The sequence below is a fragment of the Salvia splendens genome, chromosome 1 (assembly GCF_004379255.2).
Source record: "Salvia splendens isolate huo1 chromosome 1, SspV2, whole genome shotgun sequence".
Classification (NCBI taxonomy): Eukaryota; Viridiplantae; Streptophyta; class Magnoliopsida; order Lamiales; family Lamiaceae; genus Salvia; species Salvia splendens.
The window spans coordinates 43,875,596-43,889,070 of NC_056032.1; the positions used below are offsets into that span (position 1 = coordinate 43,875,596).

Consider the following 13,475-nt stretch of genomic DNA (forward strand, 5'->3'; position numbering starts at 1 on the left):
TAGGAGATTTTTTCAATTATTATAAAATATTTGTCTATCCACAATAAATAGTCATATTTTGTGGAATTTCTATAAAAAAAACCATATTTATAAAAATAGAAGGTTTCTCTCTCATACTTTAACCCACTTTTTTCTTTCTATTTATCTTAATTTATCCACTTATTCTCTACCATAATTACCTGGTTTCAATTCTACATTTAACATATTTCCATTTGTACTTTCACACCCAAATTAATTTAGGGAAAATTGCCTAAAAAGTCACAAACTTTGGGGAAAGTTTGATTTTTCCCATAAACTATAAAAGTTGCGCCAAAAGTCACGAGCTTTATCGGATCGTGCAAATTTCCCAAACTACCGACCTGGCGACATATTTCCGTTAAAAACTTATCCCACGTAGCATGCCGGAGGCGTGACTTGACAAAATTTTTGACTGGGCACAAAACGACGTCGTGTTATGCTTTTTTTTATTGAATATTCTTTACACGTCGCCGATTTCATCCCTAAACCGTTTGTCGATGATTTCACTCTTGTCGATTACGTTTTCCGTCGATTGAATTAGGGTTGCGATTTTGAAATCAGCCAAAAAGAGGTTATATTACCTGAGTTTAGGATTAAGCCAGAAATTTTGCCAAGTCATGCCTTCGGCATGCCACGTGGATCAGTTTTTAACGGAAATATGCCGCCGGATCGGGTAGTTTGGGAAATTTGTACGATCTGATAAAGTTCGTGACTTTAGATGCAACTTTTATAGTTAGTGGGAAAAACCAAAGTTTGTGGCTTTTTAGGCTATTTACCCATTAATTTATTATAGGTTGATTTTTTTAGTTTGGCTTACTGTTTAGTGTTTAGGAATACGAATTAATATGTCCGATCTATTATGAATCTAAACTTGTCTCTAAATTAGTTTAATAGCTACATTATTTGTAGTCAATATAATGTAGGCATGAATTCGAATTTTTGTTTTGTAAAATATTTGTTTTGGATTATTGATGAGTATTACTGAACTAAATATAAGTTAAGTTATCATTTTTATTTGTTTCTAAAAAAATGATTGTCTTAGCCATTAAATACTTTAGTCATTGGTTTCGTTTGAAATTACAGTGGTAGATTATATAATAAATTCCAAATGTATTGAGTATTAAACAAAAGCATAATTTTAAGATAGAAATAAATAGAATTGATTTATTGGGCCTCCAAATCTTTTATACTATTAGACCATAACATGAAATGGGCCTCCTAAATATAAACCCATTCATCTTCCGATATTCCCGTTTGGCCGACCGACGAACATAGTCGTCTCCTGCTCTGCAAACCGAAAAAGAAAAAAAGAACGAACATCTCTTCATCTTCTTCGCGGCGACGATAATGTCAAATGTGGACTCTTATTGTGGGACGGAGGCAGTACTTAGCTTTAATTTTTCAAGAACTTCTGTCGTCCTGGTCGGTGTTTATTAAAACAATTTAAGGGTACTTGCGAAAATATGATAAAGTTATCACATCTAAATTATTTGGTACTCAATTTTGAATTAAATAATCGAATTAATAATTAAAAAGATTTAGGTTTGTTTTCAAATATAAAAAATCTGGACTAGCAACGCAGGCCCACATTACACTATAGATTGGGTTGCTAATTAAAAAACTATTAATTGGGCCCTTAAACCCAAGTAAAGATTACAAGGGTAAGATAAACCCCAAAATTAAACTAATATTCCAACTAATCAAAGCTATATGTGGATTTCTAGAACTTTTGTGGTCATGTACTTTTCTTTTAGTACTTATTAGAATTTCTAGAAGAAAAAATATACACCGATAAGGGGGTTATGCGATTAATTAAATTGATACTTAATATTCACAAAATTTAATATTTGAAAATAAGATGATTAAATAAATTTAAAATTAATTAATTTAAAAAAAAAATCATATGAGTAAATAAAATATGGCATAATAGATGATACTATATGTGGATTGTTAAGTTGTAAGAGCATCCACAATAGCGCCTAGCGCACCGCCTAGCCGAGCGTCGGCGCTAGGCGGTGCGCTAGGCGAACTATTGCAGCCGCCTAGCCGATTTCGCGGAAAAAAACCGCCTAGCGCTCGGCGGTTCCGCGGCGCTAGGCGATCCGCTAGGCGCTATTGCAGCGTCCGGATCGCCTAGCGCACCGCCTAGCGCGAATTTTTATTTTTTTTATTCCGAAACACTATATATACGCGACTTGCCTGTCATTTTCATTCGCACCACTTGTATTAACGAGTACTCTCTCTATCTAAATTTCTGTACAAGATCAACAACGGTAAATGGATCTCAACAACGAGCCTACTTCAGGGAGTAGCGGATCTCAAACTACCCCGATCCCCGTGGGAGGTGGATGGAGTCAGATGCACCCGAGTCAGATGCACCCATACTACAACATGTACCCGTGGCAGCAGATGATGCCCGGGATACCAGCGGGGGGGAGTCCGCCGGGGGCGTTTCCGGCGATGTCGGGGTGGGCACCCAGTGTCCAGATGCCGGGGTGGGCACCCGGAATGCAGTTGATGCCCGGGGGGTACCGGCGACACAGGGGACGCCGGGGGACGTCTATCGCCCCAGAGTTTGTTTCAAACATTGCTCCTGAGCATGCAGGAGGATTTGGAGGCGGCACGGAGGGAAGCTGCCGGGAGTAGAGGCGACGGCGACGGAGGCGGAGACGATGGTGGCGACAGCGACGGAGGAGACGACGACGGCGACGAGGAGTGAATTATTGTACTTTTTTTTTAATTATTGTACTTTTTAAATTTTATTAATATTAGTGATTTTTCTCGTTTTTTGTGGGGTAAATTTAATTCCGTATATTGTGTGATTGTTAATTATGTCATTTTATATAATTGTTATTAGTGATGTGGCTGGGCTATTTATGATGTGGCTAGGCTATGGCTGGGCTATTTATGATGTGGCATGATGATTTTTAGTGCTGATGATGGGCAGTGGCTAGGCTATGGTTGGGCTATTGTTGGACTATTCCTATTGCGGATGGCCTAACTAGTGGAGTATAAAAATGTTTATGGGGAAAATAAATTAACTGATTCTCTTTATTTTTGTGTTAACTATGTCAATCATATCAGATATGTCCTTGATCCTATCATTATCACCTGAATAGGAAAAGCCAAGTGTACGATGATGGCATATTTTTGTGAGACTAAAATCATCCAAGACAAGAACATTAGGTGGAAAATAACTGAAAAGATTTCAATATGTGGTCCACTAACACCAACTTATAAATATTTATTTTGTTACTAATGTTTTTACTGTCATTGTACTTTACAATTTTCATTAAAGTTGAGCATAACTCAAAAGTTTCAGGCCAAACCAAGCGGAGCATATCGAGTCAATGGATAAAATTGGGTCAGTTTGGAATATATTTTAACCCAATTGCCTTGTTGGCTTGAATTTAAGTACCGATCTTTTGACCTAAGTATCCAAGGACCGGCCCCTCCAAAATTCACCTTGATTACCTTTTACCGCTCTAGTATTATTCGACCTTAACCTAGAGTTGTCAAAAGATTTGGGTGAAACCAAGCCGGGTATAACTAATTGGGTCAGTTTAGATTTATTCGAACCAAATTGGCCCATTGACCTCGAGTGAGATTTGGATGGGCCGAAACTTTTTGGAATTATATGTGTGGCTCGGCCCATCCAAACGAGCCGGATCACTTTTTATCCATCTAGTGTTACTTAATCGTATGGAGTAATTGATCGAATTCAGTCTATCATTAGTAGTATCAACTCTAGCCAAAATACACTATACTACACCAATAATTTGTTCAACTACAGTGTTATTATGTCAGGTTTTAGCAATAATCATTCAACAATTACTTGCCACTCATTCATTGAATTCAATTTTGTTGCAGAGACATATGATGATGCCCAAGCACAGTTTTAGTACTATAGTCAGCTTTGTTTATGCCCAAAAAGGAAAAGGTAAAAATAATGCAAGATTCCTTCTGTATGGAGTATATTTTGATAATGTATATACTGATACATGTAAATTGTACAATCAAATTATTATCCACTAATTTCTTGATTCAAGATGAGTTTAAAAACAAATTATGATGATCCTCGAACCATTTTTTTTAGAAATGCTTATTGAAATTTTAGTTTAAGCCTCTCCTAACATTCCCAATTTCTAACAATCAGTCTTTATTTGCATCAATTCAGCAAGAGTTTGTTGTTATTATTATTATTAATGGAATTTTACCATTATAATCCCAAACACTTGGTCGATGCTGTAAGTCAAGTTTCAATTCAATGTGTGTAACATCTATTCTTAAAAAAAAATTGGATAACTCACATATATGTGGCTGTAGCATCAGAAGAAGACAAAAAACTTTCATAGTAAAATAAATAGGAAATAAAAATTAAATTGAAAAGGAGTAAAAAGAAAAAAGAGGCAGAGCGCATTAGCCTTGACAAGGTCAAAACTCAAAAGAAAGGCTGGTTCGACATGGCAGAAAATATGTCTAAAAATAGAAAAAAAATATTAACTGGAACCAACTCCACAATATTAAAATAAAATAATGAATGTGTATCTTTTTCTAATTAAATTATTTGGTTTGAATAAATATGATAAAGTCTATTCTCTGCCCCTGACGACCAAAAGAGCCAAAACAAAAGATACTGTCTCCCATTCTCTCACTTCCACCTTTTCTCCTTTCTCTTCTTCTATTGTGTCTTTTTGGGTGAATCTTAATTCCAATTTTAATTTTAATCGAATCTTAATCTACCCAATTAACTTTTTTCCCCTATGATTCTTATCATTTATTAACTTTTTTTTATTATGTTCTAATGTTGTTAGTTGTAATCCTAATTGTTTTTTTTTTGTTATTTGGCTTTACCACAGCTTCGTGTGAGAACAAAGTGTTATTTCTTGTGTGTTGTACTTAGTTTTTTCGTATTAAAGATTACTCACTGTCTGTGACTTTGAGTGTTTATTTCAAGGCATCTATCATCCTTATATGTTCCACATATATTGATACCTATAATGAAATATCATAGTCGACAATTTCAGCACACAACACACTATCATTTAAAGGAAATTAAAAATCGGTGATCAATGATTTCCACATGCCAGCTTAAAGTTGAAACATTATAGAGGAAAATTATGCAATAATCCAAAAAAGTGTCACGTTGCTTAATAATTCATTTCATACAACCCACACTCCATAGAGATCCATCAACTCCAAAAACAGTCAAATTGAGCGGAAATTATTTCACTTTAATGAATAACGATATTATTTATATTCATATAAATATTAGTGTGTGTGTGTGGTGTTGGTGTATAAATGCTCCCACCGCCATTCACGCTACTTTTAAGTTCAAAGGTGCACTATTTAGTTGGCTCGATAATCAAAGCTATGATATGTAACAAACTTAAAATTATTTATCTAATTTCTCCTAAGTTATCTGTGATTAATATGATGATGTGTATTACTATGTAGCAATGAAGCTCAGATGATTTAATGAGATTAATCTGTAAAAAAATCGAATAATTCATAAGTATTTTATGTATAGAAAATGAATGCATACATATAAGTTAAGTATATAGAGATTCATGATTAGTATCCTAGGTTTTTCCCTATAAATCTATGTCCATAAAAATTTATTTAATGAATAGATTAAAGTTTTCCCACTAAAATATACTAGAAAGAAATGTTTTTTAGTAGTTGAGAAATAATGTTTGTTAGAACTTGAATAACAACACAACCCAACATGCAAAAATGTCTTCGGTTATAAAAATATCTGTGGAGGAAAGTTCAGTAGGGACAAGTAATGTTTCCCACATACTTATTGTAAATTAATAATGTTTTCAATTCTTTTTTGCTAATATAATGTAGAATATGACGGCTGATGAGGCCGCGAATTTTTGATGGTGATGAATGCTTGTAAAAATAAAGGAAGATCAACACACAGAGATTTACGTGGTTCGATTTACTGAGGTAAATCTACGTCCACGGGAGAAAAGAGGGCAAGATTGTATTGCTTGATCTGTTTTTCTACAGCTTACAAATACAAACTTGCTATTTTATATTTTATCTCTGTCTCTAGAGAGCGAGAGAGTCTGAGAGAGCCCCAATCTATCTGATCTAAGTTCTATTTATATGATGAACTAAGATCGTGGCTTGCGTCACCACTAATGATGGTTGTGGATGTCGTGGAGGTCATGCGATCCTGCATGGGCCCACTATCCTGCATGAGTTAATGACTGCTTGACACCACTAAATAGATCGTGGGTGTAGTGGAGATCGTGGAGGTTCTGACATGAGTTGACTACCTCCCAGTTCGGTCAAATACTGAGACCGAACTGCTGAACTATTGCCGAGCAGCTTTTGCCGATCTGAGAGTAGAGCTTGATGCCGACCTGAGAGCAGAGTTTGATTAGTTGGCTTTTACCGAGCTATAGGCTAGGGCCGAACTCTTTGATTGTGCCGAACTGAACTCTTGGCCGAACTGAACTCTTTCTTGGGCTTTGGGCTAGCCGAGCTGTCCCCGCTATTGGGCTTGTTTAGTTCGTACTCCATCACTACCCCCCCCCCGAAAAAGCGAAGTGAATCACTTCGGTATTCTGGATAAGGATACGGGGGAGGCTGAAGCCGAAGCAAATAGGAGAAGGAAGCTGAACCTCACCGAGAAGGTGGAGACGAAGCTGGCGAAGTATGATTTCGTCTCCTTTCTCTTAGTTTGGTTTCTTCCTTTATGTAAAATGGCCTTTAAAGTAAACTTCTTTGACCGGACTAGGTCCTTGGTCTGATGAAATAAACATCTTTGACCGAACTCGTCTTTGGTCTGATGAAATAAACATCTTTGACCGGACTCGTCTTTGGTCGGATGAAATAAACATCTTTGACCGGACTCGTCTTTGGTCTGATGAAATAAACATCTTTGACCGGACTCGTCTTTGGTCTGATGAAATAAACATCTTTGACCGGACTCGTCTTTGGTCTGATGAATAAACATCTTTGACCGGACTCGTCTTTGGTCTGATGAAATAAACATCTTTGACCGGACTCGTCTTTGGTCTGATGAAAGAAACATCTTTGACCGGACTCGTCTTTGGTCTGATGAAATAAACATCTTTGACCGGACTCGTCTTTGGTCTGATGAAATAAACATCTTTGACCGGACTCGTCTTTGGTCTGATGAAATAAACATCTTTGACCGGACTCGTCTTTGGTCTGATGAAATAAACATCTTTGACCGGACTCGTCTTTGGTCTGATGAAATAAACATCTTTTGACCGGACTCGTCTTTGGTCTGTGTTCTAATTTGGCGATTTTTGTCGCCGGGATCGAACTTTCCCTTGCCCTAATTCGGCGAGTTTTATCGCGTGGATCGGACTTTCCCAGTTAACCGAAGTGGTCTTATGCAGTAAACCTCTTTGACTAGACATGGTCGTCCTCGGTCTTATGAGGTAAACTGCTTTGACCGAACTTGGTCGTCCTAATTCGGCGAGTTTTATCGCATGGATTGGACTTTCCCTTGTCCTAATTCAGGCAAGTTTTATCGCGAGAATCGGACTTTTGTTGCAGTTCGTTTCAGACGAAGTGCTTGATTTTTAAGCAGAATTGTGGTCTTGTATCCTCTTTAGAAGCTTTGACACACAATCTTTGGCTTGTTGCAGCTCGTTTCGGACGAACTGCTTGTTTAAGCTGAATTGTGGTCTTGTATCCTCTTTAGAAGCTTTGACACACAATCTTTGGCTTGTTGCAGCTCGTTTCGGACGAACTGCTTGTTTATGTTCTAAAAAGGGGATTAGCCTTTGAAGAACGAGATACCTCAGTTGTATTTGTAAGAGACGACACTCACATAGACAGACACAACGCACGTAGAGACAAGAACAAGTAAAAGACAAAGAAAACACATAAGACTGACTGAACTGTCTCTTACAAATGGAACTTTTTGAGGTTGGAAATATGCCATGCTCGGGGCGTTTATTCTCCTGACTTGAGAGTCAATTTATAAGACCCTTTGCCGAGGACTTCTGACACCCGATATGGAAATTTTTGATGGTGGGTTAGAGTTTGCCCAGCTTTTCTGCTCGGCCGACTTCGTTGTTTCTCAAGATGAGATCTCCCACTTGAAGTTGCAGCTTCTTCACCCTTTGGTTGTAATACCGGGCTACTTGCTCCTTGTACTTGGCTGCTTTTATGCAGGCCAGTTCTCTTCTTTCTTCGGCAAGATCTAGCTCGGCTCTCAGTCCGTCCTCCTTCAGTTCTGCTGAGAAGAAGCTTAGAGTTCGGAAACTGGGTATGCCGATCTCAACCGGAATTACGGCTTCAGGGACGATTTAGTCTTCCCGGCAGGGAAAGCATCAATAGTCAGGATTACTCCATCATATTGTTGCTCGTCATCGTCTTCGGGATCCTGTTGCCTTTTCGGATTCTGAGGAAAGCAGCTCGTACCCCTCTGCTTTTTGTTTTTTGTTTTTCGGCAGCTTGCTTTGGTATTTTTTTAGCGTTCCTGTTTTTACAAGAACATCAATACCTGCAGCCAAATTTCGGCACTCCTCGGTATCGTGACCGTGGGTTTGATGGAAGGAGCAATATGCATCAAGACTTCGGCGTGTGGCCGATTTCGTCATCCGTTTTGGTTTTTCGAACATTTCGGAATGTAGTTCGAAAATTTCCGCTCTTGACTTGTTCAATGGTACGAACTGAGCGGGTGGCGTCTCAGGATTGAGACGTGGTCCCAATCTACTTCGTACCGGTGCCCTCTGAATTCTTTCAAAAGGAGTTCGGCGAGGAAGAACATGTCGGGGGTGAGGATTCTCTCTCCTGGAGGACACATCACTACTGCGGTAGTGACTTTCATGTCTGAAGGAGGAGGGAGAATCCCCCGTTTTCTTCTCCGGCTGCTGGCTTTTTTGCAGGAAGGCTAAGAACTCCTCCTGCTTCTCGGCCAAAAACAGCTTGACAACCTCATTTAAATCGGGCTGCTGGGAAGATTCTGTGCGATGACTCCTGGAGTGGCTTGCTCCTTCGTGAGAACTGGAAGTAGATGTCTCCCGAGGCCGTTTTTCAGACCTGCGAGCTAGACTTACTTCCTCACGGTTGTCACGGACAGAATTATGGGTGTTACGTGATCTGGAATGCATTTTTTTGGTGGAGGAGGATCAAAAACTCGCTTTATCACAAATTTGGTTCTGAGTTTCCCACAGACGGCGCCAGTGATGAGGCCGCGAATTTTTGATGGTGATGAATGCTTGTAAAAATAAAGGAAGATCAACACACAGAGATTTACGTGGTTCGATTTACTGAGGTAAATCTACGTCCACGGGGAGAAAAGAGGGCAAGATTGTATTGCTTGATCTGTTTTTCTACAGCTTACAAATACAAACTTGCTATTTTATATTTTATCTCTGTCTCTAGAGAGCGAGAGAGTCTGAGAGAGCCCCAATCTATCTGATCTAAGTTCTATTTATATGATGAACTAAGATCGTGGCTTGCGTCACCACTAATGATGGTTGTGGATGTCGTGGAGGTCATGCGATCCTGCATGGGCCCACTATCCTGCATGAGTTAATGACTGCTTGACACCACTAAATAGATCGTGGGTGTAGTGGAGATCGTGGAGGTTCTGACATGAGTTGACTACCTCCCAGTTCGGTCAAATACTGAGACCGAACTGCTGAACTATTGCCGAGCAGCTTTTGCCGATCTGAGAGTAGAGCTTGATGCCGACCTGAGAGCAGAGTTTGATTAGTTGGCTTTTACCGAGCTATAGGCTAGGGCCGAACTCTTTGATTGTGCCGAACTGAACTCTTGGCCGAACTGAACTCTTTCTTGGGCTTTGGGCTAGCCGAGCTGTCCCCGCTATTGGGCTTGTTTAGTTCGTACTCCATCAACGGCACATATATATACACCAAAAAGATGCTATGAATTGGGTATAATTCTATGCAAATAAATCAATAAGTTTAAATGTGATTGCAAAATTGCAAGGGTCATGGTTCCACTCGATCCCATCGACAGTCCATGAAGTCGGAAAATTAGAGTAATTAAATTCAGTCTTTAGAGGTGTTGTAACATCATCGTCTTTAGTTATCAGCAACGACCTTATTCAATGTGTTTGACCCTATGAGTTTCGTTTTTCTAAATTCTTTGTTGTCAAGAAATGTCATGCTCATACTAATTTACAAGAATAAACTTTTGGCCCGAGAATTTAATCGCGAAATCTAAACTAAATATATATATATATGTCGAACTCATTTTACAACCCCACCAAGAAAATCAAAGCTCCCCTACCGTTGCTTTTAGCTCCCCTAGGAAAGGATAACTATATGCTTTTGCAACATTCAATTTACTTTTTCTCTGAAACTAAAAAGCTAAAATCAGCATATTTCAATTTGCAGTAGTTCGCATGCAGTGAAAGTTACAAGAAAACTTCTAATTTAATCTTATTTTAATAATTTAGTACATAAAGGAAAAAGGCCGATTACATATTTCTTGATCTATCTTTTTTAATTAGGATATTTGGTTGAAGAAGAAAAAGAAATACTCCCTCCCCCTATCTGCGAATAAGAGTCCCATTTTTTCATTTTAGGTAGTCCGAGAATAGAAGTTCCGATTCACTTTTACCATAAATGGTAATAGGGTCTCACCTTCCACTTACTCATTCCACTCACATTTTATTTAAAACTAATATATACAAGTGAACATCTATTCTACTAAATTTTTTTGACCCATTTTTCTTAACATTTCTTAAAACTCGTGTCGCCCATATATGAGACTCCTAATGGCGGACATGTACGCCATAAAAAGCTGTGTACGTAATTGAAACCATCAAAAGTAATTTATCCTAAAAAAAGAGTAAAATTTACTTGCACAATTGAAGCCAAAAGAGAATTAACATTAACTTAAATTCTAAATTTACCATGTATTTGTAATTAATGTTTCTAAATCCAATTAAAAACAGGCTCTATTATAGTATCATTAAGCAAAAGTAAGATGGGATCCATGTTTGAAAAATTATTCCACAGTTATTATTACATAAAACTAAATTAATACCATAATTTAATGCACACACCTAAAACATAGTGAAATAAATTATTTGTATATATAGAATATTTCATTTAATCTAATATTCCAAATCAGAATTAAGCCCAGTGGCCGACAGATGGTTTCTCCCCTCAATTGATTTTTCTCTCACACATCTCTTTCTCTGAAATCTCAATGCAAAGACAAAAAAATTCTGCTATAGACAAAAAGGTTTCTTAACTACACCCATATCTATAAATAATAAAGTATATTCACAAAATCAACATAAATTAATTTCTCTGCATTTCTATTACCTTCATCCGCATAAAATGCCAACCATCTTTACCCCCATTTCTCAGATGGCCCACAAAATGATTTTCTTGCAAGGACGATTGGCATTTTTTTAACTGAATACAAATGTTATTCAACATATATAATATATTTATTATATTAATTAGAATTCTGAAAATTGATGTGTCTTGATTTTCTTGAACTGCGGCGAGGACGAAACTGAGGAAGAATTTGAAGCCACTGCCCAAGAATCGTTGGATGAATCGGAGATGAATGACAGATCAAACACCCCTTTGGGGCTACAAGGCAAAGATCCTAACTTTCTCTTGTTTCCGACATTTGTTGCCACTTCTTGAATTAGAGTACAGCAGTTTCTCACCTTGTCCTAATTTCAAACATTTGCAAGAATTTTAGTAAAAAAAAAATTAAAATGGGCCTTTTTTTATTTTATAAGTAGAAATGAGTATACCTTGTTGCTTCCAAGAATTCCCAATAGTTGATCTTGTTGTTCCAAATCGATGGAGGGTTCAATGCTGGCTATCACATGCACCATTGCAGCAGTCGCCATTGTTGAAGGCAGATACCCCATGAATCTGCTGTCTGGATTTAATGGAATGAACTATCAAGATTTTTATTTTTTTTAAAAAGGAAAAAAGATGGGATTTTTAAATTTTGATTACCAGTAACAACAGAGAGAATCAATCGCTCGCATCTAGTGAGAAAATCCCTACAAAGATGCTCATTCAACCCCAGCCTTCTTGCAAGGTAATCAAGAAACGAAAATGGGGTGATGAGATTCATCTTCCACTCAAGCGTAGACAGAATCAGAATCTCCATTTTCTGGATGTTTTTGGGCTGAAACACATAAATGGGCTCCTCCACCTGCACAAATCAGCCACGCCCATCTCATCAACATCAAGAAAAGATCCAATTTTTTTTTTTGATAAAGATTGGATTTTTATGGACATACTTGAAAATCGAGAAGAAGAGGGACATCGGTTTCGTCAACTTTTGCAGCGATAGAGAGAGAAGCGACAGCAGCGAGCTGAAACATCCATGGCTTGTCGCATCTGTGGAGAAATCTATCGAGATAGGTGACTGCAAGAAGCGCAGTGAGAGGGGAGAAGGAATAGTAGGCAACCACTCGAAGCATCCATTGAACTACTTGTTCCCTTGTGGGGTTAGGCGTTGGATCTTGTTGGTGCGGTGCGTTTTGCTGCTCTTTGTGCAGTAGTGAGGTGAGCTCCTCGTCGTTGTCGCTGTCGTGGTCTGGTTGGGAGAGATTGAAGAAAGAATGAGAGATTAAGGAATAGGAGGTTTCTTGATTTTGGGTGGAGTCGAAGTGGTCTTCATCGCAGAAGAGAGGGTCGAGGTCGAGGAAGGGAGTGTGGGGAAGCATGGTGGGTTAAGGGAGGAGAAGGGGATGAGACATTGTGGTTTTCTAGTCAAATAGAGATAGGGAAAGTGGTGCGAGACATCTGTGAAAGTGCTAAAGATTGGATTTTTATGGATGGGGTAAGGAATTTGTTTGACAACCAAGTTGGTCAAATTTTTATTTTATATTACTCTACTTTCTCTCCATTTTAATTATTTATTATTATCTTTATAAAAAAAAAATAACACACTTATAGTGGGACATAAGTACTCCCTAATTCTTATACTCAGTGTGGATTTTTAAAAGTATATTACAAAGAAAATTAAATTTAATTAAATAGTTAGAAATATGAGTCTCACTTTTATATAATGGAGTGTGAGTATAATGATTTAGTAGGATTTGTATAATCCACTTGTCAAAAAAGAAAAACAAAAATGTAAATGACATCAAACTTGTCTCACAAGGGCATTTTAGTTTTAAAAAAATGTGCAAAGTGGAAATTTTAAGAACTTTCTATAATATTTATTGTTTTCAAATAAAATTGATGCAATCAAAGTTCAGGAATCATATAGTTCACTATATAAATTAAAGATCTCAAAAAAGACATTACTATAATATATCCCTTTTATTGAAAGTGGCACAATTTTTCTTTCTAAATGTCTCAGTGATAAGTTTCTTAAAAGATAAACAATATTTTCTTTATCTTATAGAGTATATTTTACTTTATGACTCCTATCCTTTTTATTTGAGGAGTATGGAGTAAATAATAATGTGAAAAACATACTATGAAAAAAAATAGAGT

The 13,475-nt window shown here is 37.5% G+C and overlaps 1 protein-coding gene across 1 annotated transcript; it reads right to left on the reverse strand.

Annotated features, from left to right (window-relative positions):
- Positions 1-11,260: 11,260 nt before the first annotated feature.
- Positions 11,261-12,791, reverse strand: LOC121801227 (cyclin-D3-1-like). Its single transcript, XM_042200675.1, has 4 exons — positions 12,269-12,791; positions 11,979-12,180; positions 11,768-11,898; positions 11,261-11,683 (listed from the first exon to the last, which is right to left on the reverse strand). Exons 1-4 carry the CDS (start codon positions 12,695-12,697, stop codon positions 11,462-11,464), a joined length of 984 nt encoding a protein of 327 aa, XP_042056609.1. The 5' UTR covers positions 12,698-12,791; the 3' UTR covers positions 11,261-11,461.
- Between the last annotated feature and the right edge of the window lie 684 nt (positions 12,792-13,475).